Here is a 27,817-nt window from a genome sequence, read left to right on the forward strand (position 1 = left end):
TTGAAATATAAAAAAATTCAAATAAATAAGTTTGTATGAAAAGAAACTCCAGTTTTTTATTCTACTGACATGCTTTGTAAAATCTGGGGTATTTAAAAATTAAATCCCGAGTAGAATAAAGGAATTGAGAAAAAAGCAAGTGAGTGCAAAGGGTTAAAATTTGAAGAGAGTGTGTTTCCCCTTAAGAGTTACCTTTTCTGAGATCGATGTCCCAAATTCCCCTAAGTATCTTTTGTAGGTCAATTTCTGGGATAACATAATCATTTTTGTATGAATTACTTTGATCAAGTCCAATTTAAAATGTATTATCCACTTTCAACACACTATTCTAGATATGGGTTTACTAGCAAAAAGCCATAGGACATAAGTATCATCTTCAAGGAGAGAAAAATGGAATAAAACCACATTAATGATTTATATATACATTCAGTGCCATTTATACTTATCACATTAAGCTTTGGCACACATGCCTGGATACTTTTCTAGAGTGATCCTGTCACTTCCCTAATAGGAAGGCTTTACTGGCTTTCCATCTCACCCAGAGAAAAGCCAAAATCCTTACAAAGAACTACAAAGCTTACATGTTCTGGCATATTCCTTCTGTTCTCATCTTCTGTTACTCTCCACAAATTCCAACACAAGAATCTCCTTGCTATTTCTGGAGTATCTCAGGCATGCTCTCACCTCAGGGTCTTTGTACTTTTTTCCTATCTCTGGCTAAAATGCTCTCCTTCCCAAATAACTAACTGATGGGTTACTCCTCCATTTCCTTCAGGCCAAATATCACCTTCTCAGTGAGGCCTACCCTGACTACCCTATGTAAAACAGCAATTCCAGCTTCCCAATACTTCCTATGCTCCTTTCTTTGCTCTGCTTTTCTTTATAGCGCCGACCCACCCAGTCTTACATATAATTTATCCATATGTCTATGTATTGATCGATTGATGTCTTTTATCCTCTCCATTGGAATGTAAGCTCCATGAGGATAGGATGTTTCTATGTTTTGCCCACTACTGTCTAATACTGCCCGGCAAATGGGAAGTGCTCAATAGTATTTACTAAACAAATGAATAAAATGAGAAAAGAAAGAAGATGCAACCTGATGAGGAACATGTTATAATATGATGAATGGAACATTCTAAATTGTATTTCCCAATGCTTCAATTTCAATCCTGAGACATGACAAATAAGCATCTCTTTAAAAAAATGAGGGATTAGCAAACTCCAAAGTAATCTAGATATAAAACAATTTTGACTTTATATTAATATTAGTATTAATAATGAAAGTGACACCTAGAGTATATGAGAATAATATTAGCTAGAAAGATGATTAAAGAGAGGACTATAATTAATATTAATACTATATAAATGCTTTAACCCTTTGCACTCAGATGTCGAGTGTGACTCAACATGGTTAACAAAAATTATAGAGATTAAAATTACTCTTTGATGTATCAATAATTTGAAATATAAAAAAATCCAAATAAATAAGTTTGTATGAAAAGAAACTCCAGTTTTTTATTCTACTGCTGCACTTTGTAAAATCTGGGGTATTTAAAAAATTAAATCCCAAGTAGAATCAAGGAATCGAGAAAAAAGCAAGCGAGTGCAAAGGGTTAAGGGATCTGGGTATAATCATTATTATAGTAAGACTGGAATCTACAGTCAAACTCTGTTGCTTTCTAGTTATGTAAACTCAGGCAAGTTACTTAATCATTTTATATCTCATTTTCCTCACGTATAAAATGGGTATTTTAACAATAACTACTGTCACAGTGTTGATATGGTTGATTAAATAAGACAATATATGTTCCAGCACTAACATTAAATGGTAATTATTATTAGCACAGTATCTGGCACATGAGCTCTCAATAAATATTAGCTATTATCATTATAACCAAATTATACTCTTTTGGTAATTTATTATGAAAGTTACTAAACCATAGGTCCACCTGGTAAGGACTGTAACATATATAAAAACAAGTACTGGAAATTAATTGCCACATAAGAACTAGTACCTTCAAAACATATGTATTCCAGCAATATTAAATTACTACATATTCTACTGTTAATACTATAAAATTCATTGTGGATTTTGTTTACAATTCATATATAGTACAGGTTGAGTATACCTTATACAAAATGGTTAGGACCTGGTAAGATGATGTCTTGGTAAAAAAAAAAAAAAAAGAAGAAAAATTATAATTAAAAAAATAAAAATACAAAAATGATAAGGACCATAAGTATTTTGGATTTTGAATTTTTTTCAGATTTTGGAGTATCTGCCTTACTGGTTGAACATCTCTAATCTGAAAATCTGAAAAGCTCCAATGAGCATTTCCTTTGAGTATCATGTTGGTGCTCAACAAGTTTTCAATTTTGGAACATTTTGGATTTTTGGATTATGGACACTCCACTTGTATAAAATTTGACTATTTAGCTTTATAACTTCATAACAGTAGTTCTCAATCTTTTATTCTTTTCCAACATACTTGAGAGATGTGGCATATTCCCACTAGGAACAGTGACTTTGTAAAACAGTGATTCTCTACTAAGTGGGGGGAATGTGACAAAGGGTGGAGTGAGAGTGTGTTGTCGTAACAACTACTAGTTCACACAATAGAAAAAATTATAAAAAAGATCTGTAATTTGAAGGCAAGAAATGGAGTTAAATCTATAGAAAACATCAAGTATATGTAACAGATCCATTTCTTTAATGTATATCCAAAAATGTACTTATAAATCTCTTACTAATGTGTTTTCTCCATTGGAACTATTCCAGAGCCGCATTCGATTATCTGTGCCAATAGTCAGCAGGTGAAGCCCATCACTTGTAAAGCATAAGCCATTAACTTTCCCATTATGAGCAGTGTTTGCTGCAATAAAAAATACAATTCAGTTTATCTGTTCCTGTATTTGGCATACATTTAATGTTTGATGATATAATTATTTAAACATATTAAAGGACAACTATTTGAGTTACTTAAAAAATACAAGTTGACTTCCTTCCTTCCTCCCTTTCATTCTTCCCCCCCTCCCTTTCTCTCTCTCTCCCTCTCTTTCTTTCACGCCAACACAGCTAACTGCAACGTGAAACTCATGTGTCCAAGTAATCCTCCCATCACAGCCTTCCAAGTTGCTAGGACTAACTCTAGGCGATTAAAATTAATCAATCCTTTAGATAATTTGAATATGATATGCTACATAAATAAGAACCATAAAAACAGAGAAAAACAAGAAAATCAAAGGGAAAAAATTTCTGCCAAATATAATTTTTTTCCAGCTTGTGAAGCTGTGCCATCAAATTCAATTAAGTGTGTAGTTTAACATTAAAGTTTTCAATTAAATATCTTTCATCTCTCTTACATAAAATAATCCAAATTTCTAATATTAATCCATTTTGAATCTAAAAATTATTCCATAGACTATTAAAAATCAACAATACTAGTGTTTTCCATTAGAAAAACCTTAACAGGGAAAGAATAACTGTTTCAGTCTCAATCAAAATTTATATCATTTTCAAAATGAACAAGTTTGCTGGGTATAGTAGCCCCCAGCACTTTGGGAGAACCAAGGTGGGAGGTTCACTTGAGGCCAGGAGTTCAAAACCAGCCTGGGCTACAGAGTGAGACCTTGTCTCAAACAAAAACAAAATGAACAAGTTTGAGAAAGCATAGTTCTTTTTCTTTTTTGAGACAGGATCTTGCTCTGTCATCCAGGCTAGAGTGCAGTGGCATCACTATAGCTCAATGCAACCTCAAACTTACGGGCTGAAGCAGTCCTCCTGCCTCAGTTTCCTGAGTAGCTGGGACTATAGGCATGTGCCACCATACCCATCAAATTTTTTCTATTTTTGGTAGAGACAGGGTCTCGCTCTTGCTCAGGCTGGTCTCAAACTCCTGACCTCAACTGCTTCTCCTGCCATGGCCTCCCAGAGTGCTAGGATTATAGGTGGGAGCCACCATGCTCAGTCAGAAAGCAAAATTTTTAATAGCTTGATTAATTTAACTAAAAAGGATTACTAATACAATCATAAGTATTATATATAGTTCATCCTAATATATTTCTGGTCCAGAATTTATTCTGAATCAAAATTTCTACACAGAAATTAAATTCTATTGTAAAAATGCAATTGAAGTACTTTGTCACATGGATTGCAGCTGATTTACATGTAACACAATTTTATGCTGATACAATGGCTACAAAATATCATTATTTCAGTAATTTATTGTGGCTTCCTAAAAGACATTAAATTTGTATAAATTGGCCTCATTGGAGGAAAAACAAAATCAGTAAAGCAAATTAATCCCGAAAAGTTTCTACCTTTGAAATTTGGGGGCAAATGAAACTGCCACACTTATTTGTACCTTGAAGAAGATAACCAGTTTGTGTAAATTTAGAAAGTGATTTCTGGTGAATATCTTTTTAACAAAAAGATAAAGTTTGCAATTTATTGATATGCATTTATTATTTAGCGTCAATTAAAAGTTTTCAATGTAAAGAAAAACACTGTCATATTTCTATATTAATACATTCTTCATTACCTGATTCAACAGCTTGTGATTTTTTCCCATTATGCTGATCAAGAGTAATCAAACATCCTGATGCTCTCCTCACATCCCATAATTTTACTCTACTGTCAGCACTGAGAAGAAATAAATTTCAAATTGATATATGTAGCTAGGATACTGACTGTACCCCTCACCCACCTTGCCAGTATTACAGCACACAGAGGTCTCATTACATTAGTGCAAATGTATTTTCACATTTGGGTTGTTGTACTTTTGTCTTTTTAGCACAAAGGGAAGTGAATAAATAGCAAAAAAAAAAAAAAAAAAAAAAAAAGGAGAAAAAGGAGTAAGCTTTATTTTTTAGATCACAACGACAAAATTTTGCGTTGTTGTTTTTAATTACATGAGCATCTTTCTTCCAAAAGACTAGATAGGCTTGTAGCTTGTTTCTAGCAAGTTTGTTACTACATCTTTTCTATTATTCAAATTCTATCAAAACAATCAAGCAGTTAACTAATTTCACTTTGCTTAAGAATCCATTTGGCACAAATTGGGTGGTTTTTTATTTTATATTAAAAAACCTAGAGATGAATAATGAGGACAACATATTTCCATTTGGTTTCCTATACTTAAATCAATCTTTGCCAGATATATAATAACCCTATTTAATTTATTAGAGATCAGACATTTATTTCCATTTTCTTTCAAGTAAGTGAAAAGAAAGGCAAATCTATGATCACAAGTCAATTTCAGCTTCTATGGTATTTCTAAAAAAAATGCTCAGCAAACCTATGTGCCTCTAATCACTTCAACTGATGCTATCATGTCCTTATAAAGACCTCAATAATATCCTAATCCATTGGGTTTATCCATGCCATTTTAATAAGAGAGAGCATTACATCACATTTTATAAGCCTAATTTTCATTTAGGGGTCACAGAATTTATTACTTTCTATAATCTTGATTCTTTTTACAGGTCAACATCAAACCAAGCCAACTGGAATAGTCAGCAAAAAGCTAGCATTTTCCATTCTTAGGCTACTTTTCTTTCTTTCTAGCTGAGGAAAATGTCTACAATGAAATAAATGTGAGGATTTAAGTTTCTTCGGAAACAGATTAGATTTGAACATAACCAACTCTTAATGCTGATTACTAGGTCCATTCTGGAACTGATTCAAATTCCTAGATGTACTTTGAGAATTGAAAGCCTCTTAGCTTTCCTGATATCAGGAAAACCAAGTTAAGTATGGACAATGTAAATCCACCCTAATATGGTTGGATAATCAGCATCTAACGTCTCGCTTTCATACTTCTTTAGCTAGCCAGTCTTCTTGCGACTGTACTCTAGACCTTGCTGTACTTTGGAATTCATAAATTTCAACATCACATTCTGTAAATTATTAACAGAAGTTCTCTGGGAACTAAACTGTGACAAAGAGGGTGGGCTGGCAGGTTAAAAAGAATCCAGAAACAGAACTTTATAAAACTAATATGAATCACTTTTATAATAATTCCTCTATTAAAATCTTTATATAAAAATCTTTGACTACTACTTCATATCCCTTCAGTTTTAAAATTTTCTTATTCTGACACTTATACTTCTACCTCATTAGGTCCTTGATTCCTCCCACAAGCCTTTTTGTGATTTTATCTCCTTCCTAATACCCATGACTTCAACAATTTTCAGACACTAGGGTAAACAATAAAAATTGTTAAATTTGTGTCATTTAATGCTTTGATTTCTGTGGCTTAGTTCAGCCGTGGTCTACACCTTCAACTGAGCACAAATGCCCAGCAATCCTATGTACTCATTCAATCTGTTATTCCAGATCTTTAATACTGTCCCTCAAAATCTGTATTCCCATTCCTGTATTTTCAACAGATACTGTGTTTCCTCAAAAATAAGACAGGGTCATATATTTAGTTTTCCTCAAGAAGACACCCTAGGGCTTATTTTCAGGGGATGTGTTATTTTTTTTAAGTATGGTACAACAATCTACATTTATTCAAACATAGTTAAGTCATCTTCTTCTGGAACATCATCGTAACTCTCCAAACCCCAAATTCCATCCTGAATTTCTTGCGACTCTTACTTCCTTTAGAACCATTGGCCCCAATCTCTCATGTTGAGCAATAGAGCTCTCATGGAGCAGATGCAAAGGGCTGCTCGTCTTCTTTACCGCTCCACCATGAAATGCATGGGTTGTGCAGATAGGCTGCGTAGCCACGCCAATCATCAGGTCTTATTTTCGGGGTAGGGCTTATATTCCATAAATGCTTAGAAATCCTGCTAGGGCTTATTTTATGGGTATGTCTTATTTTCGGGGAAACACGGTAACATCAAATCCACTAAAAACCAATAGAGGCTGTTAGGTGTGCATTTCTTAAGCTTCTTTGACAAAGTTTCAAACTTAACTATACTCACTTTCACCATTTCTCCTTTCCAATTAGTTTTACATTGCCCTTCATGTGTCAAATCAAGTGAACGGGGGCTCAATCTAGACCTTTGATACTATCCCCTCCTATCTATTCAAAGTCCTGACGTACTAATCATTCCCTCCTGTTCGTATTCTCACCTATTTCTCTCCCCTGGTACTTTCTCCGCAGTATATAAATATGCAATACTCTTCCCTCCAACAAACAAACAACCCCCCCCAATCTTTGACCCTCTCTGAGTTAAATGCTTCTGTTTTCTTTTCCTATATCTACTAAAGATATACCTCTATTAAAGCAGTTTTCAGGATGTCCTATAATCACCGATTTTTCTGACAATATTCCTCATTAAACTGTTAGCTTCTTAAAGCCTTGGTTGCCTCTGTGTTCTTAGCACAATGTGCTTAGCACATGGTAGGCAGTCATTAAATATTAGTAAATTGCATCAGTGAATGGATGTGTTATATTAGATTCAAAATAATTCTAGGTTAAAGAAAATGAATAAAAATGTCCCTATTTTTAAATTAACACAGCGCTATATACTCTTGTGGGCAAAAATGATACAACATGGTTGTCTCGCTAGTGGTACTTGTAGATCTGCATTATTATATTGATTCTCATGTTTTCTCTTTGTTCCAAAAGATGAACACCTTCAAGATGGATAGTTAGAATAAGACTATGATGTAAAGAAGGAAGATTTATTTTGGTGATATAAACTAAAATCTCTAATTCAATATTGCATTTTTAAGGGGCTAATAACTATAACTATGCTAAAATATATACCTTACATAGATGTAGTCTTTCAAAATGCTTATTATTAATGACTAATATTAACTTCAAAACCAAATAAGTTAAATTTTACCTTGCAGTTGCCAAGATATAATCATAACGTGGTGACCAAGAAACTGCCAATATTTCTTGTCTGTGACCTGCAAATACAACTGCATGAAAAGTCTTACAAAATGTTTGAAAAATCAAAAGGTAAAGTGCCAATCATTTTACCTGATTCTGAAGAAAGCGAGACGAAATATTAAAAGTGAATAAATATCATTTTTTCACATTTATAATAATCTATGTCTAAATGCTAATGTGAAGACTATAGGGGTATTTCTAATACATGGTATGTTATTTTAAAAGAACTGGTTTTGCTTCAGAATGAATAGTCAGAATAAGTGAGTCTTTTAAATACAGTTGTTAGCCTATGCCAGTCAATCCATATAATTCAAGCTCAGTTACTTATCGCTACACCAAAAAGCCACTACAATAAAACATACAAGATAAACATTTTAAAGAATACAAATGCTTTCTAATTTCTCATAAAGTTATATAACAGAAAAATTACTTTAATTCATGATTGTAAGAAAGCACTTGTATAAAAGTTTTTTCTAAAAAGCATAGGTGACAAGTTCATAGGGTAAATAATTTCAACATTTTATTTCACTTTTACTTAACTGAACTCTTCAAATCAGACATTTTCATTGGTCTAGTTTATAATAGAAATAATAATGTAAAAAATGCTACCCATCTCACCAAGTTTTTAAAATATATTTGTTTCTGAGAGATGAATAAAAATGTGTATTTTTATATTCCATCTTTTCATTGTTTAGAATTAGACAATCTAACACTGATAAAGTAGCAAAAATAAATATACTTTTACAAAAACAAAGTATTAGTTCAACATCTTTTTAAAATGTATTTTTACTGAAAATGCACCTAAATATTAAGGACGATGTTTACTCATTTGTCAGAACATTAAACAATGCCGAGACATTAGTAGTTTATTTTTTAAAATGCAGAAATAACACAAAGTTTTCAGTTAGACCTTCTATTTTCTATATCCTTTGAGCTGCCCCACGACCATTGTTCATGTAAATGTCTCCTCAATAGTTCAGTTTTATAAGAATAATGCACAGAAGGATCTTTATTTCCCTGTTGACTTTTAACAACTAGCACAAAATACATCAGTCATGTCCCTTACAAAGAATACATTGTTAGTAATGTTTTTTTTTATTGAATGGTTTACTCAAAGTAGTTGTTGTTCTAAATAAAAAAATACCCTGTAGAATGTGAGAACAGGATCCAGACTTTAAGTCACAAAGTTGTACTTTGGGTCCTCTAGTACCAACTGTAAAAACAAAAACAAATATGGTTTAAGATAACTTTGTTATAAATCATCATCAAAAGGAAATAAAATATTATCATTAAGAATCATAACATTTTTACTATATCCATGCAGAAATATGAAAATGCATGCCAAAAATATATTTCAAATCATTTAAAATGTTTATAATTGGAAAAATTATTTTAATTGTAGTTGTATTTTAGTAGTAATGAAACTCTATTATTATAATATTTTTTATTTAGAAATAATTATGTATTTGTAAGAAGTTGTAAACCTACTACAGAGAGGCCTGTGTACCCTTCAGCCAGGTTCCCTCAATGATTATATATTAGGTAACTAAAGTATAATATCAAAACCAGGAAATTCACATTGGTAAATGTATGTGCATAGTTCTATGCCATTTTATCACATCAAATCATTTTATTTTAATAGCTTAGTTTTTGCAAATTAATGACTTACTTCCAATCACTAGCAACAGATTCACAGAAACTCTGGCCACATACTGAGTGGACTTCAAAGACAACTCAGTACCTGGCTCCTCTTTACAGATAGAGCAGCTGACTTATGTCCAGAGGTGAAGAGATTCATGCAGTGTCACAGAAATAATGGACTCACAGGGACTAGATATATGATACCAGAAAATCATTTTTTCTTATTTATATATGAAAAGTTTTGTTGCAGGTGCTCTCATGTAAACAGATGTTTAATTTGAATCACAATCTTAAATAGGAGGAAATAATTTCCTATTTTATTGTGTTGAATTGGAAACGTTGCCAAATTTTATCCATGTAAAATCTTTAAAACTTTGATGGTTTGAAAGTAACTCTGTTGGGAACAGAAATATGCACTTAATCTTTGCATCCTAGCCACTGACAAAGTGTCAACTTACATGTATCTGTTGAAACAAATATTAATAGTAGCATATACTTGTTTTTGCTTCTATAAAGAATTGTGATTTTCATCTGGGTTAAAATGTCTACATCAAAGCTAATCAGATATAAAAAGGCAGAAACTTTTCAGTATGTTACAAGACAAAAGAATACATACAAACCTGCTACCAAACAGTGCTTGGTGGTGACTGGAGACATATGATGACTATAAACTGTTTCCTCAAAATTAAATACATCTGCGGTCTGATAACCAAAAGACATTTAAAAAGTGTAAGTTTTGGTTATAAAAACAAAGCAATAAATTTTCTATTTACTTTTCCCCATATTTTTAGCAATTTTTAAGTTGACTGTTAACAATTTAACTTAAACATAAGAATGTAATACCCCAAAAAACCTTGATAATTTCAAATCCTATGTTGTTTATAACATTCTTCTCCCTTCAGTGAGAAAAAATAGTTTTCCCCTAATAAATCCCAGAAATTAACCATTTCGGTACGAGCATCGACTATAGTGGATAGCCACAGATGAACTGAGCATCGACTTTAGCTGACAGCCATCATTTGACTTTTCTAATTTTCATTTATCAAAATAAAATTGTGGGCCGGGCGTGGTGGCTCACGCCTGTAATCCTAGCACTCTGGGAGGCCGAGGCGGGCGGATTGCTCAAGGTCAGGAGTTCGAAACCAGCCTGAGCAAGAGCAAGACCTCGTCTCTACTATAAATAAAAAAGAAATTAATTGGCCAACTAATATACATAGAAAAAATTAGCCGGGCATGGTGGCGCATGCCTGTAGTCCCAGCTACTCGGGGGCTGAGGCAGGAGGATCACTTGAGCCCAGGAGTTTGAGGTTGCTGTGAGCTACGCTGATGCCACGGCACTCACTCTAGCCTGACAACAAAGTGAGACTCCGTCTCAAAAATAAATAAATAAATAAATAAATAAATAAAATTGTGAACATTTAAAAATAATGTAATGAAAACATATATGTATATGTTACCTATTCTTATTTACATTACAAGTAAAGCTGCCTGTAAAGTAAAACAAGCTTTCAGTGCTTTAAAGCTATCTTCATCACATAAGAGCAAAACGGATTTGTCATCAATGCACAGCACAAACTATCGTGTGGACTATGAGTGCCGGCTACAGGCAAGGTTTCGCAGCCGGTGAGTGCCATACCAAAGTGGTTAAGAAAAGACAACCATCTGGCTCACCATCTTCCTCTCCATTCCACTCTGGGAGGCTTTAGCATCTACCTAGAAGATCTAGCCAGCACTCTTACCTCTCAGTTCCATACCTCAGCTACTACACTCAGGACACACCACCTAGAATTGCTCCTCTTTTAAAATCATACATTTCCATATTCTATGACCACAAATTTCTATCATTTTCAGCCTTTATTTCCAACTATTTTCAAGAAGTCCAAGTAAACCCCAGAACCCCAACCCCATCAGTTCCTTTTGTCCACTTCTTTTCCTTTGCAGCTTGGATTCCAAGGACTAATACCAAGGTTCACTGCCAGTATCTTCAAATCCATTGCCTTATCCTTCCACTTGTCAAGACCTCAACCTGGCTGATTCCAAATGTCTTCCTTCCCTGCATTTATACCCAGATTGATCTACACCAGGAGTTAGCAAACCTTTTCTGTAAAGAGTCAGATGGTAAATATTTTAGGCTTTTGAGACCAACTACTCATCTTTGCTATTGAAGTGTCAAAGCAGTCATAGACAGAAAATGAGCATGTCTGTGTTCAAACACTTCTCAAAAACAGGCCATGAGTCAGACTTGTCCACAGCCCAGACTTGTCCAATCCCTGCTCTACCTAGTTGAATAGGGCAGACTAGTGTCACTATGAAAGATCACTCGTTTCATCTGGGTTTTTGGTAATGACTGCCAGTCCTACTATATTTCACTAGTCTTCTCTGCAATATTCTGCAGCTATTTCAAACATTTTCCACTCTCCATAAACATCTCCACTCAGTCACAACAGGTGATCTGATCTTTTACTTCAAAGAGAAATCAAGAGTCACTCAATTAGAATTCCCTTAAAGTCTTATCAACAAACCTACAAACACATTTTCTTCCACTTACCTTTTTTCCTTCTTTACTCCTGTTATTATGGAAAAATGATCCCTCTTCATCTTAAAGCTTAATTCCCCTACTTGTGTTCAGATCCCCTTCAGCACTGTCAGAAATCTACCCTTTAGATTATGTCCCAGGTATCCATAACTTCTCTCCCTACTGGTTCATTCCCAGCAGCTCTGAAAGTTTGGGTTTCTTTCATCTTAACAACCCCCTCTTCCCAAGACATAAAACTAAGAAGGCTTTTCACCCTACATCTTCCCTAGGTAATCTTTTTTTCTGTTCAAATCCAAATGACTATCTTTAATTCCTTATTTCCCATGTATTTCTCAACTTACTGCAATCTTAATTCGACTACTTTTTTTTTTTTTTTTTGAGACAGAGTCTCGCTTTCTTGCCTAGGCTAGAGTGAGTGCCGTGGCGTCAGCCTAGCTCACAGCAACCTCAAACTCCTGGGCTCAAGCGATCCTGCTGCCTCAGCCTCCCGAGTAGCTGGGACTACAGGCACGAGCCACCATGCCCGGCTGATTTTTATATTATATATATTAGTTGGCCAATTAATTTCTTTCTATTTTTATGGTAGAGACGGGGTCTCGCTCAGGCTGGTTTTGAACTCCTGACCTTGAGCAATCCGCCCGCCTCGGCCTCCCAGAGTGCTAGGATTACAGGCGTGAGCCACCGCGCCTGGCCTTAATTCGACTACTTTAATTCATACTTCTCTTTCAGTATCATGGATAACCTCCTTATCTTATTTGTCAGTAGTAGTCAACACATATTACTTAACACAATCTCTTTCACTGGCTTCCATTATATCATATACTCCTGATTTTCCTCTTACTCTTTTTCATTGTCTTTTGTGGGCCTTGTTGTTCCTTTTCCTATCATATTAATTTTTGTCTTCCTCTGTGTTTTGTTCTATGGATTCTTCTCTTCAACTGCCACTCACATATTCCAGGTTGAGTATCCTTTATCAGAAATGTTTGGGACCACCAAGTGTTTCAGATTTTTTTTTTTTTTTAGATTTGGAAACGTTTACATTATATTTGCTGGTTGAGCATCCCAAATCTGGAAATCTGAAATCCAAAATGCTCCAATGAGCATTTCCTTTGAGTATTATACTGGCACTAAAAAAGTTTTGTATTTTGAAGCATTTTGGATTTTGGATTTTTAGATTAGGGATACTCAATCTGCAGTGAAGCACAAATCTGTATTTTCAGTGTAGACCTCACTCCTGAATTCCAGATACGTATAGCTCAAATCCTGAATTATCTCCATTTGGATTTCTTGTAAATCCCTCAAATGTAACAAATCTAAAATTGAACTCATCACTCACCCCTTTCCGTACCTTAGTAAATGACAGTATAATCCACCCAATTTCTAAGCCAGAGAACCTGAAGTACTTTTTATTTTTTTTTAAAGAATGGCTTTGTTGAAATGTAAATCACAAACCACACAATTCACCCATTTAAAGTGTGCGCTTAAATGGCTTTTAGTGTATCCCCAGAGTTCTGCAAACATCACCAAATAAATTTTTGAACATTTTCATTCCCCCAAAAGAAGCCCCATAACCACTAGTAGTCACTCCCCGTTTCTCCCAACCCTCTGCTGTAGGCAACTACTAATCAATTTTCTGTCTCTATAGATTTGCTGATTCATGACATTTCCTATAAATGAAATTATACATTATGTTGTTTTCTGTAGCTTTTCATTTAGTATGTTTTCAAGGTTCATTCATGTGGTGCCTCATTCCTGTAATCTTAGCACTTTGGGAGGCCAAGGCGGGAGGATCACTTGAGCCCAGGAGTTTGAGACTGCAGTGAGCTATGATTGTGCCACTGCACTCCATCATGGGCAACAGAGCAAGACCCTGTTTCAAAAAACAAAACAAAACAAAACAAACAAAAAAACAATTCCTGGATACTGACATCAGGATTTTATGAATAATATTCCATATGTAAAATTTTAAGAAAACTCCAAATGAGAGAATAGTTGCTCTCCACCTTAAAGTTTAATAGAAAAGACTCCAGAGTAGATATTCCTCTAAACCATACCATATGTTCAATATAAGAACACATTAATGAAAAACTTAGATGAAGTAAAGATATGATAGGTATGTAATATGTACATTAATAGGAAAAATCAGTGATGGGGTTCAAAATGGGGAGAAAGGCATTTTGTGTCTTCCTTATTTTCTTTACACCTGGCAGATGCACAATAAATTATTTCTTGCTGAATCTTTTCAAAGTTCTTATTAATAAAATGTTCTGTCATACTTTTACTTCAGATAGAATTATGGACTCATAGAATACTATTCTGAGTGAACAAAACATTTATGTTCTAAAGAAAATTTAAATTCAAAATATCTTTTATTAGCATTTTAAAAAAGTCAATATTAAGAAATGAAAATTCAAATGTATGGCTTATTCATTTTTAAACCACACTTATAACTGTAGTATAACAAACATACAGAAAAAAGTACACAAATTATTAAGTGTGTAGCTCAATGAATTTTCACAAAGTGAACATATGCATGAAACCATCACCTGTATTATAAAATTGAACATCAGAAACACCCCAGAAAGTCCCCTAGAACCCTTTCAGTTACAACCACTGCCAATAAAGATAATCACCATATAAACCTCTATCACCATGGATTAGTTTTGCCTATTTTTGAACCTCCTATAAAGGGAATCATATATTAGGCACTCTTATATGTCTACTTTACTGCGTCTAATGTTATGTTTGTAAGATTCATATATTTTGTTGCATAAATAAGTAAATCTTCCCTTATCTTTGTTGAAATAGTATTCCAATGTAGAATTTGCCAGACTTCATTAAACTGTTAATGAATGGTTTGGTTGTTTATAGTTTTTGTTTATAATAATCAGTGCTTCTATGAACACTCCAGTACATGTCCTTTGTGCACATATATATTCATTAATACACTCAAGCAAATAATTACTGGATCACATGACATGCACATATTTGGTACTAAGTCAATGATACTAAGTATCTGTTTCAATTTATAATCCAACCAGCAATATATGCACTTATTACTGTTATCTTTCTCTCCTTAATTTTAACCATTCTGTAGGATATACATTGCAGAGTTATTTAACATTTCCAGGTGCTCAGTCAATAAAGTTGAATACTTTTCATTTATTTATTGGTCATTTGGATATCCTTTTTTCTAAAGTGCCTGTTCAAGTGCTTTGCATATTTTTCTATAGGGTCATCAATCTTTCAATGTTTTTGGTTATTTAGATAATCTGTATTAAGTTCTTTTTCAGATATATGTGTACGTTGGATATATCATATCCCACTCCATGGCTTACCTTTTCACTTTGTCTCTGTGAATGATGGTTTAAATGCTTCCTTTCCAATTCCTATGCCTTTTAATTCCTTTGTTTGCCTTAGTGCATTGCCTAGAGCTTTCAGTACAATGTTGAACACAAGGAATAATGGAGATAATTAAAAAGAAAAGCTTTCAACATTTTTACCAGCAAATATTATGTTTTTTAAAAAAAACAAACAGATACTCCTTATCAAATTAAGAAATTTTTCTTCTATTCCTAATCTATAAAGAATTTTAAAAATCATGAATGGGTATTGACTTTTATTTAAAAATTTTTCATATGTATTGAGATAATGAAGCAGTTTTTCGCCTTCATTCTATTAACATGATGAATTATATTGATTTTTAGATGTTAAAACAACATTGATTTCTAAAATAAATCTTGTTCACTTGTGGTACATTGTTCTTTTTGTGTATTGCTAAACTCTATTTACTAATAGTCCATTTAGGATTTTAGTATTTATAGTGGTAAGAGACATTGGCCTGTAATTTTTCTTATAACATTCTTGTAAGTTTTGGAATAAAGGATATGCTAGTTTCATAACATGAGTTTACAAATGTTCCTTTTTTCCTCTTTTATTCTCTTGAAGTGTTTAAGATAGGTATTTCTGTTTTAAATGTTTAGAATAATTTATTAGTAAAGGCATCTAGGCATGGAGATGTCAATCTATTTCTATTTGTTTTTTCTCTTAGGCTGTTTCTTGACATGTTGGGAGCTAACATAAAGTTTATTTACTATCTTTGTAGAGCTCTGTAATGATTTCCTATTGATAAAGTAAGGAATTACCACAAACAGTAATTTATAACATAAATTTATTATCTTATAGTTCTGTAGGTTAAAAGTTTCACACAGGTCTCACTGGACTACAATCAAGGTGTTGGCAGGGCTGCATTCTTTTCTGCAGGCTCTAGTAGAGAATCCATTTCTTTGCTTTTTCCAACTTCTAAAGACCTCCCATATTCCTTGGCTGGTGGTCCCCTGCATCTGTCTTCAAAGCCAGCAATTTTATATTTCTCTGATCATTCTTCCAGTCACATTTCCTTCTGCCTCCCTTTTCCATTTTGTAAGACCCCTGTGATTACATTGCACCCACAAGGATAATCTCCTTGTTTTGAGATCAGGTGAACAGCTGATTGCCCTTTGCCATGTAACCTAACATATTCACAGGTACTGGGGATTAGGACACAGACATCTTGAGGGAGAGTGGGTATTATTCTGCCTACCACAGGCTCCATCTCCCTTTTATTTTTACCCATTCTTAGAGTGTATCTCTCCAGGTGCTGTAATATCCTAGGCTTTTTGCTAGGCCCCGTCAAAGTATTTGATATACTTATCAAATACTGTAATGCAAATTTTCTCTCTAGTATGATGTGACTGGAGAAGATTCTGCTCTGTTTTTTAAATGTTTTCTGCTTCCTTTCTTAGTCTATGGTCTTGCATAGCTTGATCAGCAAATGCCTCAAGGGGAAGACCAATGCCAAGTTGTTAGGCTGATTGCTCTCCATCTCTCTTCTTTTTGTGATCTTGACCCCTTAATATCTGGCTGTCTTGGCAGACCCACACTCCACTTTCTGTCTCTGCAGCTTCGTGAAATTGACTAAAATTCCACTTGTTTCTCTGCCCTTTAAAAGCTATTCAATGCCTGCATTTTTAGTCTCTTGCCCTCCATCAAGAAATGGCAAATGCCCAAAGGGAAAGAGGCTGCATGGAAAGTTGAACTCACTTCTGAAAACTTTTCCTTCTCGCTAGGATCTTGCCTCTTAAGTCTTAGATTCCTTGGCAGCTTTCCAAAACTGTCAACTAGATATTGTTTATGTTTTAACTATCTTTTCTAAATGGAGGTGGTGGTTTGCCTACAAGATACTCCATTATTGTCAGAAGTAGAAGTTCATGACATTCATTTAATCCTTAAAATATATTCTCATTTTCAATGACAGGTATTTTATTTTTTTTAGAGACAGGATCTCACTCTGTTACTCAGGCTGGAGTACAATGGTATGATCCTAGCTCACTGTAACATCAAACTCCTGGGCTCAAGCAATCCTCCTGCCTCAGGCTCACAAGTAGCAGGGACTATAGGCATGTACCACCACGCCTAATTTTTTTCTACTTTTAGTAGCAACAAGGTCTTGCTCTTGCTAAGGCTGGTCTCAAACTCCTGATCTCAAGCAATCTTCTTGCCTTGGCCTCCCAGAGTGCTAGGATTACAGGTGTGAGCCACCACACCCAGCCTCTTGGTTTTTTTTTCCAGTTGTGAAGGTATATCCTCATCCTTTCAAATGCACATTTTGGCTTGTGATTATCTTCCAAATTTTTCTTACAGCAACTTTTGTGAAACCATGGACTAAACCAAAAATTTGTGTTATTTTCGCATATGAGTTCTGTTATAGAACCAATGTAGTACAGATAGCTCAAAATATCACCAAAGTGTTTGGGAAGGATGTGGCTAATGAATGCACAATACATCAATGGTTTGGGAAATTCTGTTCTGGTGATTTTAATCTTGAAAATGAGCCACGTGGGTGACCTGAGACCAAGGTGGATAGTGATGAGCCAAAAGCTGGAGCAGAAGCAAATCCATCTCAACCTACCTGTGAATCAGCACTAAGGTTTGATGTTACTATTCCAATAATATTGGACCATTTGAAACAAATGGGCAAGGTAAAGAAGCTGGCTAGATGGGTACCACATGAATTAAATGAGCATCAGAATAGAAATTGCCTTGAAGCTTTCCTTCCTCTGCTGTCATGATGTAAAGGCGAACTATTTCTACACCATAATTGTTACATGTGATGAAAAATGGATTCTGTTTTGACAATCACAAGCATTCGGCACAATGGTTAGATAAACACGTAGTGCTGAAACACAGTCCCAAACTGAATATTAATCCAAAAAAGCTCATGGTGTGTTTGGTGGTCCAGCACTGGTATTATCCACAACAGCTTCATGAAACCTAGTCAATCCATTACAGGAGATGTCTACTGCAACCAGTTTGACAAAATGATGAGGATGCTTACGATTAAGCAGCCAAGACTGGTCAACAGAGATAGGCCAATGCTCTTGCAAGAACACATGTCGCAAAAAACAATGCTGCTCAAACCACAGAAGCTGGACTTGGAAAACTCCCTGTCATCCACTGTATTCACCAGATCTTGCACCAACTGACTATCACTTTTTCCAGGCTTTGGACTACTCTTGCAAGGAAAAATATTCAATTCTCACTGAGCAGTGGAAAACACCTTTCAAGATTTCATTGCTACTCACTCTCCAGGCTTCTTCACCGCTGGCATAAGCACGCTACCATTAAGATGGCAAAACTATGTTGATAGTTTAGGTACAGACTTTGACTAATTGTACTGCTCTTTGTTTGAGATATAGTAAACTAAACTCTTCATTCAAAATCAGACATTTCATGTTTAATGACCTAATAGAACTTACCACAGAAAATGTAGAAGGAAAGTAAGACAGGGAAACCAGTTAGGAGTTTTTAGTACCCTAGATGTGCAGGGATGGTGAGGGAAGTAGAAAAGAGAAGTATGAAAGTGTTTGAAGGAAGAATTGCTAAGATTTTATGACTAAATGGATATGTTCAGTTTGGAACATGTTTTTTGAGACAGAGTCTCACTCTGTTGCCCGGGCTACAGTGCCCACGGCGTTAGCCTAGCTAACAGCAACCTCAAACTCCTGGGCTCAGTGATCCTCCTGCTTCAGCCTCCAAAGTAGCTGTGACTACATGCACGCACTACCATGTCTGGCTATTTTTTTTTCCTATTTTTAGTTGTCTAGCTAATTTTTTTCTATTTTTAGTAGAGATGGAGGGTCTCACTCTTGCTCAGGCTGGTCTTGAACTCCTGACCTCAAGTGATCCTCCCACCTCAGCCTCCCGGAGTGGTAGGACTACAGGTGTGAGCCATTGCGCCTGGCCCTTAGAAATTTAAATTTGATCGTATATCATAAAAACTATTATCCACTGCCTACCTTTACTAGGCTATAATATTAACTTTTCCCCTTTAAGTTTTTAGATGAATAGGAGATAAATCCAATTTTCTACCTCAGATCACTAGACCACAGTTTTCAAAAAGGAATAATAATATTAATAGGTAACATTTTTTAAGCATTTACTATATGCTAAGCACTGTACTAGGTACTTTACATATAGCAGCTCATTTATCCCTCAAGAACATTTTATAAGGTGCAGTCATTATCCCAATTTACAGATAATGAAACTGAGATACAGAAAAGTTTGGACATTTATCCAATGTTATACTGCTAGCCAGCAGCAGAGCTAGGACATGAACTCGAGCAGTCTAGCTCTTCTTAACCACTATACTGCTTTCACATCTAACATATATGATATCTTAGCAAATAATCACACTAAAATGGTTTAGGATTAAGTTCTCCTTCATCCTACCCTTTGGAAAGGTTTTAATATACTTACTTGTAATGTATTTGTATCCCATACTTTTAGAGTTTTATCAAATGAGCTTGATGTGAACATGCCAGTGTCATGAGGATACCACTGTACAGTCTCCACACTGTATTTGTGAACATCAGGATGGTCTCTACAAAACAGGAACCAACATTTATAGATAACTGATTTATGGAGTTTCAAAATTGATACTATATTAAGAACAAGTAGCAGTCTCAGGTAGGATGATATGAATGGCCAAACCTAGATCACATACCTCTGTCCTAGCTGCCCAGAAGAAAGGCAGAGAGAATGTCCAGACATGACAGTGTGATGTGGAGGCCTACTTCCTACTAAGGTTCCTCAGACCTATTTCTGTACTATACACAGCCTTGAAGGATCAGCCAGCTACACTGGACTTCTTCCATCTTGGAGGAGGCAGGGATTCTTACTGGAAGAGATACCTATTTTGGTTTTAGATTTGCTTTTCCAAATTTGCTTATCCAATGATAGAACAGTATCATTTTATTAGCACTACCATTCTTAGAATTGTTGAATGCCTCACACACCTATATGGTATTCCACATAATGTTCCTTCTTATCAAGGAACTTATTCTGTGGCTAAAGAATGCAATTGGTGGAGGCCCATGGGATTCACATCTTATGTAACACACTGCCCATAGAAACATGACATGTTGAAGACTCTCAGGCATAATATCAGCTATAATACATCACTTTGTGAGGGTAGTATGCTGTCCTCAAGGATGCAGTATATGCTCTGAACCAGTGATCAACATAGCATATATGTCACCTAACTGAATCTAATTCAAACTGGATGTTAAGAGATATTTATGAGACAATGAGGGAAATTTGAACACTGGGTACTTAATACAGGGAATTATTATGTATGTGAGATAATGGTACTATGGTAGTGCTTATTAAAAGTCTTTATCTTTTAGAGATATAATCAAATAATTATGGATAAAATGACATATCGTCTGAGATTTGCTTCAACATAATCCTTAGGGTAGATAGGTGAGGGGTACAGATGAAACAAGATTGGTTATAACTGACAGTTCTTAAAGCTGAGTGACAAGGACACAATTCATTATACTACTCTTTTCTTTTGTATCTTTTAGATATTTCCCATAATAAAATAAAAGCTAACAGAAGACTATTATAACACTATGCAGATATGACAATCATGGGTTCTGATTCCTTATAGGTTAACTATACAATTGAGTCCACAAATTGCATAATACTGACACAGAATCACATAAAACTAGTGGAAAAATTAAAATTAGCTTGAACTGGAGCTGGATGTGGTAACTAAATAGGCTTAAGATTATTACTCTTTGGGGAGAGGATGATCACTTTTTTGGCTGTAAGTGAACACTTGCACTAGGTTAGGCTGGATCATTTTTTAATCTAAGTGTAGGTATGGGAAGAAAGGTGTATATGGATGTGGGACAGCCAAACGGGTGAACTGAAATAGACACATGCGTTTTCTTGGTTAATGAGCATTCATACTCCTCCTATTTTGGGGGGTGGGATCCCTTTTGTTTTATTGAGATTTTTTCCAGTAAAATTAGTGTTTTTTTGTTTTGTTTTTGAGACACAGTCTCACTCTCTCACCTCAGCTAGAGTGCAGTGGCGTCATCATAGCTCACTGCAACCTCAAGCTCAAGCAATCCTTCTGCCTCAGCCTCCCAAGGAGCTGGGACTACAGGGCATGCACCACAATACCTGGCTAATTTTTTCTATTTTTTGATAGAGACAGGGTCTCGCTCTTGCTCAGGCTGGTGTCAAACTCCTGACCTCAAGAAATCCTCCCACCTCAGCCTTCTAGAGTGCTAGGATTACAAGCATAAACCACCACACCCAGCCAGTGATGTTAGTTTTAAATAAAACAAATCTTTAACTTAGTGACCACAAATAAAAGCTCATTTATATTTTAAATTTTAAAATAGGACAAAATATTATTTCATTCTCTTGTTATATATGTTCTGTTATTCACATTTTAAAAATAATTTTGGTACAGGAAAGGAATCTTTTTAGTGATGAAGAACAAATTAAGTATACTAACAATAAATATCAGAAAATAGTCTAAAGTCACATTAACTTAATAACAGGTTTTATTGAAGCTATTTTTAAAAATTAGATTGTAAACTCTTCAGATGGAAAAGAAAATGCCATTACAATCATTTTGGAAAGATGCCTACTATATGCCCATTTTCAAAAACAAAGTCACACTTTTAAGATAGAGTTTGAATCCAAGAATAAAGTCATAGTAAAACAAAAGACTGATACACTAAACATTTAGTTGTACATACCAAAAAAATAATAAAATAAAAAAACCAAGAAAACAAAACAGATAACAGTTGTTCATGGAATATATTATGTAGCATGTGGAATACATAAAAATACAATTTTGCTATATAATAAATTAATGTTAAAATGTTAGCTAGGATAAAATAAGATAAAAGTGAATTAATTGACTGTCTTATACTTTAGAATTTGGACTTTTCTTGTTTTTTGGGTGAGAGTGGAAAGAAAGTATAAATGGCCAAAGTCTCTTACAAAGTCAGAGTATATAAGGCAGTATCATGTTTTGTACTAAGTTTTCTTATAACTACATTGCTTTCCATTTACACAGTTTTACAGTTTTCAACATGCTTTTTAAAAGATAATATTTCATTTAATTCTCACAGAAACCTTATGGCAATTATAATGGTCTCTAAGATAAAATAATTTAAAGCTCAGAGAGATTAACTGACTTTCCTAAATCTGTATTTCCAATGTGAAGTGCCAGAGCCAAGAAACAATAGTAAATCTCCTCACAAATATTCTATGGACTTAAGCATATATTCTAGTGCTTTGGGAACAGCTTCAATACAGAGTGATTGTTTATGTTAATGTTTACAAAGTTTTTCCTCTTGAATGCATTTTCTCAGCATTCATTTTCTCTGTTCACTCAAAGGTCTACTCATTATCAGATCAGATATAGGTGAGCAGAAAGAATTAAATAACCATTATGAAAAACTACCATGTCACAAAATATTTTAATAGAAACTTAAAAACAATTTTCACAATATTGGTAAGCTAGTAAAGAATAGTCAGAAAAGTCAAGATAAGTAGAGATATATTTTTAAGGTAGGCATTTTTGAGCAAGCAGAGAGACAAGAAAGGGGGGTATGTGTGTGTGTGTTTGGTGAGGGAATACCAGTATATTTATTATATTTAGTTCTTAATCTTTTTTTCCATTAATTTCAGTTGAAAATCTAATGAATGGAAAAACTTTTAAATGAATTTTATACTATGTGGTACTAAAAACTATTAGTTACTGAGACGTGCTATGTAGATACAGAACAAAAGTGATATAATCAAAAGTCTTTTAATAAAATCCTTTTGACAGTCAACACCAAAGTTGTTTTGGGGAAGTCATGTATTATATAAATGTTTTGGAAAGTGACACCTATACCTGAATTTTAGTTATTATTTTCAAGAAAGCATCAACGGATATCCATGTAAATATGTCATTTGACCAATTTGCTTTTGCCATTCATATGACTGCTATTTTCATGTTTTGCATTTGATGTAAAAAATACTCAACTGTTTACAAATTCATGAATTACATTTTTAATACACACCTGCCGATGGAACACACTGCCTTACATGTGTAATAACGTTGTCTGCTGGAGTTCTCAAGGTCATAAAGTACAATCACACCATCTGAACCACCTGATAACATACTGATAATAAAAAAGTTCACATTAATTTATTATTTTATGTAGTCCATTTATTTATTACAAATTTCTGAAAACTGATTTGCAAATACCCAAATGTCTTAAGGCCACAAACACTGAGGTAATCTGTATTTATCATTAACACTGACTCTAATTAATTAAAATTTCTTAATATTTATAGAAGAATGAAAATAGAAAAATGCAATCTGTGGTCATTTAGTTTACCTTCATGATTCTAAAATGAAAGGATGGTAGAAACAAGATGGCAAAATATATTTCTTAAGAAAGTAAAATATTACAAAGTTAAATGCCCTAATTATAACTGTTCTAAATGAAAATGAAATTAGACCAGCTATTACTGATATTAGCTATCTGACCCTAGGCAAGTTATATTACCTATTTAAGCCTTCTAACACTTGTTTAAAAAAGAAAAGGGACATTTGTCACTTAAATAACAAAGTTGATGTGATGTTAAAAGTACAAAGTTCCTTTTGTAGTACCTGGCAAAAAATAGGAGATCAACAAATGTCAGATTCTTTCCCTCTCTTACGAATGTATTCGCTCAGTTCGTTCAACTTTAACTGAGCACCTACGTTAGGCACTCTGCTTATACAACTATGAACAAGACAGACACATGATTCCTGTCCTCGTGGGGTTTACAAACTAGTAAGGAAAACAAAAAGAATACATAATCCCATAAACTGTTAGTTATAATTGGGATCATTGTGACAATAACTTATTTTTTTATTCTAGTTTGGGGATTCAGGGATGGTTTCCCTGATCGTAATATTTAAGCTGGTATATGAAGGAGGAATCAGAGTTAGCCAGATAGGTGTGGAAGTAACAATTCAAGCCCATTTGAGGAAATGAAAGAAGGATGTGTTGCTGGGGTAGTATGGAAGGGAAAGAGTGGTGAGACATGAGAGACCAGCAAGGCCCAGATCACTCAAAGCCTTACTTTTGAGGGTAAAGAAGGTACGAAAAATACACAATATAATTTTTGGAAACAATTATATATTTACTCCAAACTGGTCTATTATATTGAGAACCTATAGAACTATTCTATTTAAAAGCTTTGTAAAATTTTCTAAAAAGTAAAAACATATAAGCATATACACTAAAACTATATACACTGATTGAATTTAATTAAAAAATAACTTATGTTATTCTTGGCACTTCATATACTTTAATCAGTTTCTTAACTATATCTGTCTTTAAGACTGATACTTGTATTTTTTGAATGCTTTTCAATATGATCTTATTGGTTTTTTTCCATAAAATTGCCTGAAATTATCTTTGAATTTAAAGTGTTGCCACCTTTAACTGACTTCCCTGAAAACCATTATATGTTTAATTTAGAAAACAATACGTGATGAGAAACATGGTAAGTTTACAGCAAATTCTGCAAAATGGAAGATAGTCTTAATTCTCTTTTTTCATATTGAAATGTGCAAATATTTCAGATTAAACATTTTCACTGTTTCTTTTTAACTCCATTCAGAGTAACTTTCTTCAGCAATTTTTTTTTTTTACAAGATAAAACTCTCTTCAAACATTCTCAGCGGGGTGCGGTGGCTCAGGCTTGTAATACTAGCACTCTGGGAGGCCCAGATGAGTTGTTCCTTTGAGCTCAAAAGTTTGAGACCAGCGTGAGCAAGAGTGAGCCTCATCTCTACCAAAAACAGAAAAAATTAGCCAGGCATGGTAGTGCATGTCTGTAGCCCTAGCTACTCCATAGGCTGACACCACAGCACTCTAGCCCAGGCAACACAGTAAGACCCTATCTCAAAAAAAAAAAAAGGAATTCTCTATTTTATGTCTCTTTTGGATGTTACACCAAATTTAAATTTACAAAATGTTAGACATTCTAAATTCTATTCCATTACTATACAAAATATAAATAGCTCTAGATCGTAACTCCTTCCCTTTCTCCTCAAAGTAATCATTATCATGACTTTTATAGTAATCATTGTCTTTCTTTTCTGTAATGGTTCATTACTCAAGAATGTATCCATGGGGAAAGGGGTGATAGGTATATACACACCTAATGGGTATGGTGCGCACCATCTGAGGGAGGGACATGCTTGAAGCTCTGACTCGGGTGGGGCAAAAGCAATATATGTAACCTAAACATTTATATCCCCAGAATATGCTGAATTAAAAAAAATATTAAAAAAAAAAGACTAGCATATTCACAGGGCCTAGCAGAAAGTGAGTGATCAAAAAATGCTGGGGATTGGAGATGGAATGGAATATTAATAGATTATAATAAAATATTTTTATTTTCTATCAAAAAAATGTATCCATGAATACCAGATTTGCTTTAAAAAAAACTTAATGTCTTCTACCTTTAATTTATAAGTCCCTTCTCCCGTTCTTACTTTTTTGCTCCTCTACTTTTTCCCTCTCTTCATATTTATTTGTTGCAGAAACCAGATCATTTGTTCTGCAATTTCTAGCCTAGATTCTGGTGACTATTTATGTGCTAAAATTTAAAATGATCTTTTTCACTGCTCTCTTTATTGTGATGTGATATCAGCAGACAAACCAATACCTAGGTCTATGAGTTTATATACCTATATAAAGTATTACTATTTGCTAATATTATTGCTCACCATCAATCCTTATGTTGCTGTCTCTCTAGTTTTTCTGGTTGTCTGATTTCATTCTCTAGTAGATTCCTAAGGAAGGGCTAATAAGAACAATAGTCCCTGAATTCTTGTGTTATTGACAACCTGTCTGTTCTTTTCTACTTGAAAATTAGTTTGGCTGGATATAAAATCCTTGGCTCAAATTTTATATTCTTGAGCATCTGAGATGAGAAAACTTCAATTTCTTCATTTCCCAAAAGTCATAGTCTGATAATAATAAGACTTTTTTCCCTTATATAAAGTTTCAGATCTTATTTTTTATTTATTTTTTTAAGGAACATGAGGCAAAGTTTTTATTTGTCCACTTCTTGCATTTAAAGTACTCTTCAGGCCGGGCGCGGTGGCTCACGCCTGTAATCCTAGCACTCTGGGAGGCCGAGGCGGGTGGATTGCTTGAGGTCAGGAGTTCGAAACCAGCCTGAGCTAGAGCGAGACCCCGTCTCTACTATAAATAGAAAGAAATTAATTGGCCAACTAATATATATATACAAAAAATTAGCCGGGCATGGTGGCGAATGCCTGTAGTCCCAGCTACTTGGGAGGCTGAGGCAGGAGGATTGCTTGAGCCAGGAGTTTGAGGTTGCTGTGAGCTAGGCTGATGCCATGGCACTCACTCTAGCCTGGGCAACAAAGTGAGACTCTGTCTCAAAAATAAATAAATAAAAAAATAAAAAAATAAAGTACTCTTCGATGATATCCTTGGCCTAAGATTCTTTGCCATAGTCCTTAACACAACTGCAACCAATCACCTTACGGGGTTTCCCTTCTCTGTCAATTTTACAAAGGCCTACTCATTCCCCTAGTTTCATGTCATCACCCTTAATTAGGTTGATTTCGTGTTCAGCACAAAATGCCTCCATCAACTTGACATACACCGGCTCATCACAGTTGGATGCAAGCACACACAGATGGGCTTGGTGTCTGTCTAAACTTTGGCAGCTTTGCGAATTCCACCTACAAAGCCACCGTGGATTAGGGCAGTCTTCAGCACCTCTTGAAAAGCAGTGTGAACGTCCATTACACCTCCAGTAGCAATGCCTGCCTCGGCCATGGCGGTGGGGTGAAGGGGTGAATTTTGAATGCACCCAAGCCTCCACCTACACATGACTTGGTGGCTGCAGGGAAAGAGTTTCAGATCTTATGTATTCTATTAAAGTTTTCTTGAATTATTGTTTAAATATTTATTAGGTTCTCTTGCTTTGGTTTTCTTCCTTGGAAACTTCTATTATATGTATGCTGGATCAACTTTGCCTGTATTTTACATATGTAATTACCTTTTGAATCCTTTTCCTCTCTTCATTTCTTTTTGATTTTAAAAATTTTCTTGCTTTCCACTTTCTATTTCCCAGGCATTAACCTCTTATAATTATTTGCTTGTGTTTCTTATGCTTTAGTTTTCATTTGTGGAATATTTTTTTTTAATTTTTTTTTTTTATTTCGGCATATTATGGGGGTACAGATTTTAAGGTTTCAATAAATGCCCATTTCCCTCCCTCCCCCCAAAAGTCTGAGTCTCCATCATGACCATCCCCCAGATGGTGCACATCTCACTCATTATGTATGTATATACCCGCCCCCCTCCCCCCTCCCACCTGCCCAATACCCTATTACTGTAGTACC

The 27,817-nt window shown here is 34.6% G+C and overlaps 1 protein-coding gene and 1 pseudogene across 2 annotated transcripts in view; both read right to left on the reverse strand.

The window, feature by feature from the left end:
• ERCC8 (ERCC excision repair 8, CSA ubiquitin ligase complex subunit) overlaps positions 1-27,817 on the reverse strand; it is a 57,073-nt gene that overhangs the window by 20,509 nt on the left and 8,747 nt on the right. Inside the window, exons 3-9 of one of the 2 annotated variants that reach the window (XM_012775633.3) lie at positions 23,451-23,552; positions 19,831-19,954; positions 10,118-10,199; positions 9,001-9,069; positions 7,807-7,873; positions 4,545-4,645; positions 2,752-2,876 (exon numbers count right to left, since the gene is read on the reverse strand). In XM_012775633.3, the coding sequence (XP_012631087.2) occupies positions 2,752-2,876; positions 4,545-4,645; positions 7,807-7,873; positions 9,001-9,069; positions 10,118-10,199; positions 19,831-19,954; positions 23,451-23,552 (670 nt within the window). Of the gene's footprint in view, positions 1-2,751; positions 2,877-4,544; positions 4,646-7,806; positions 7,874-9,000; positions 9,070-10,117; positions 10,200-15,371; positions 15,467-19,830; positions 19,955-23,450; positions 23,553-27,817 lie in introns of those variants that run through there. The other variant, XM_076008043.1, reaches the window with a different exon arrangement.
• LOC142873728 (small ribosomal subunit protein eS12-like) lies at positions 23,559-27,681 on the reverse strand (annotated as a pseudogene).

The sequence above is a fragment of the Microcebus murinus genome, chromosome 11 (assembly GCF_040939455.1).
Source record: "Microcebus murinus isolate Inina chromosome 11, M.murinus_Inina_mat1.0, whole genome shotgun sequence".
Taxonomy (NCBI): Eukaryota; Metazoa; Chordata; class Mammalia; order Primates; family Cheirogaleidae; genus Microcebus; species Microcebus murinus.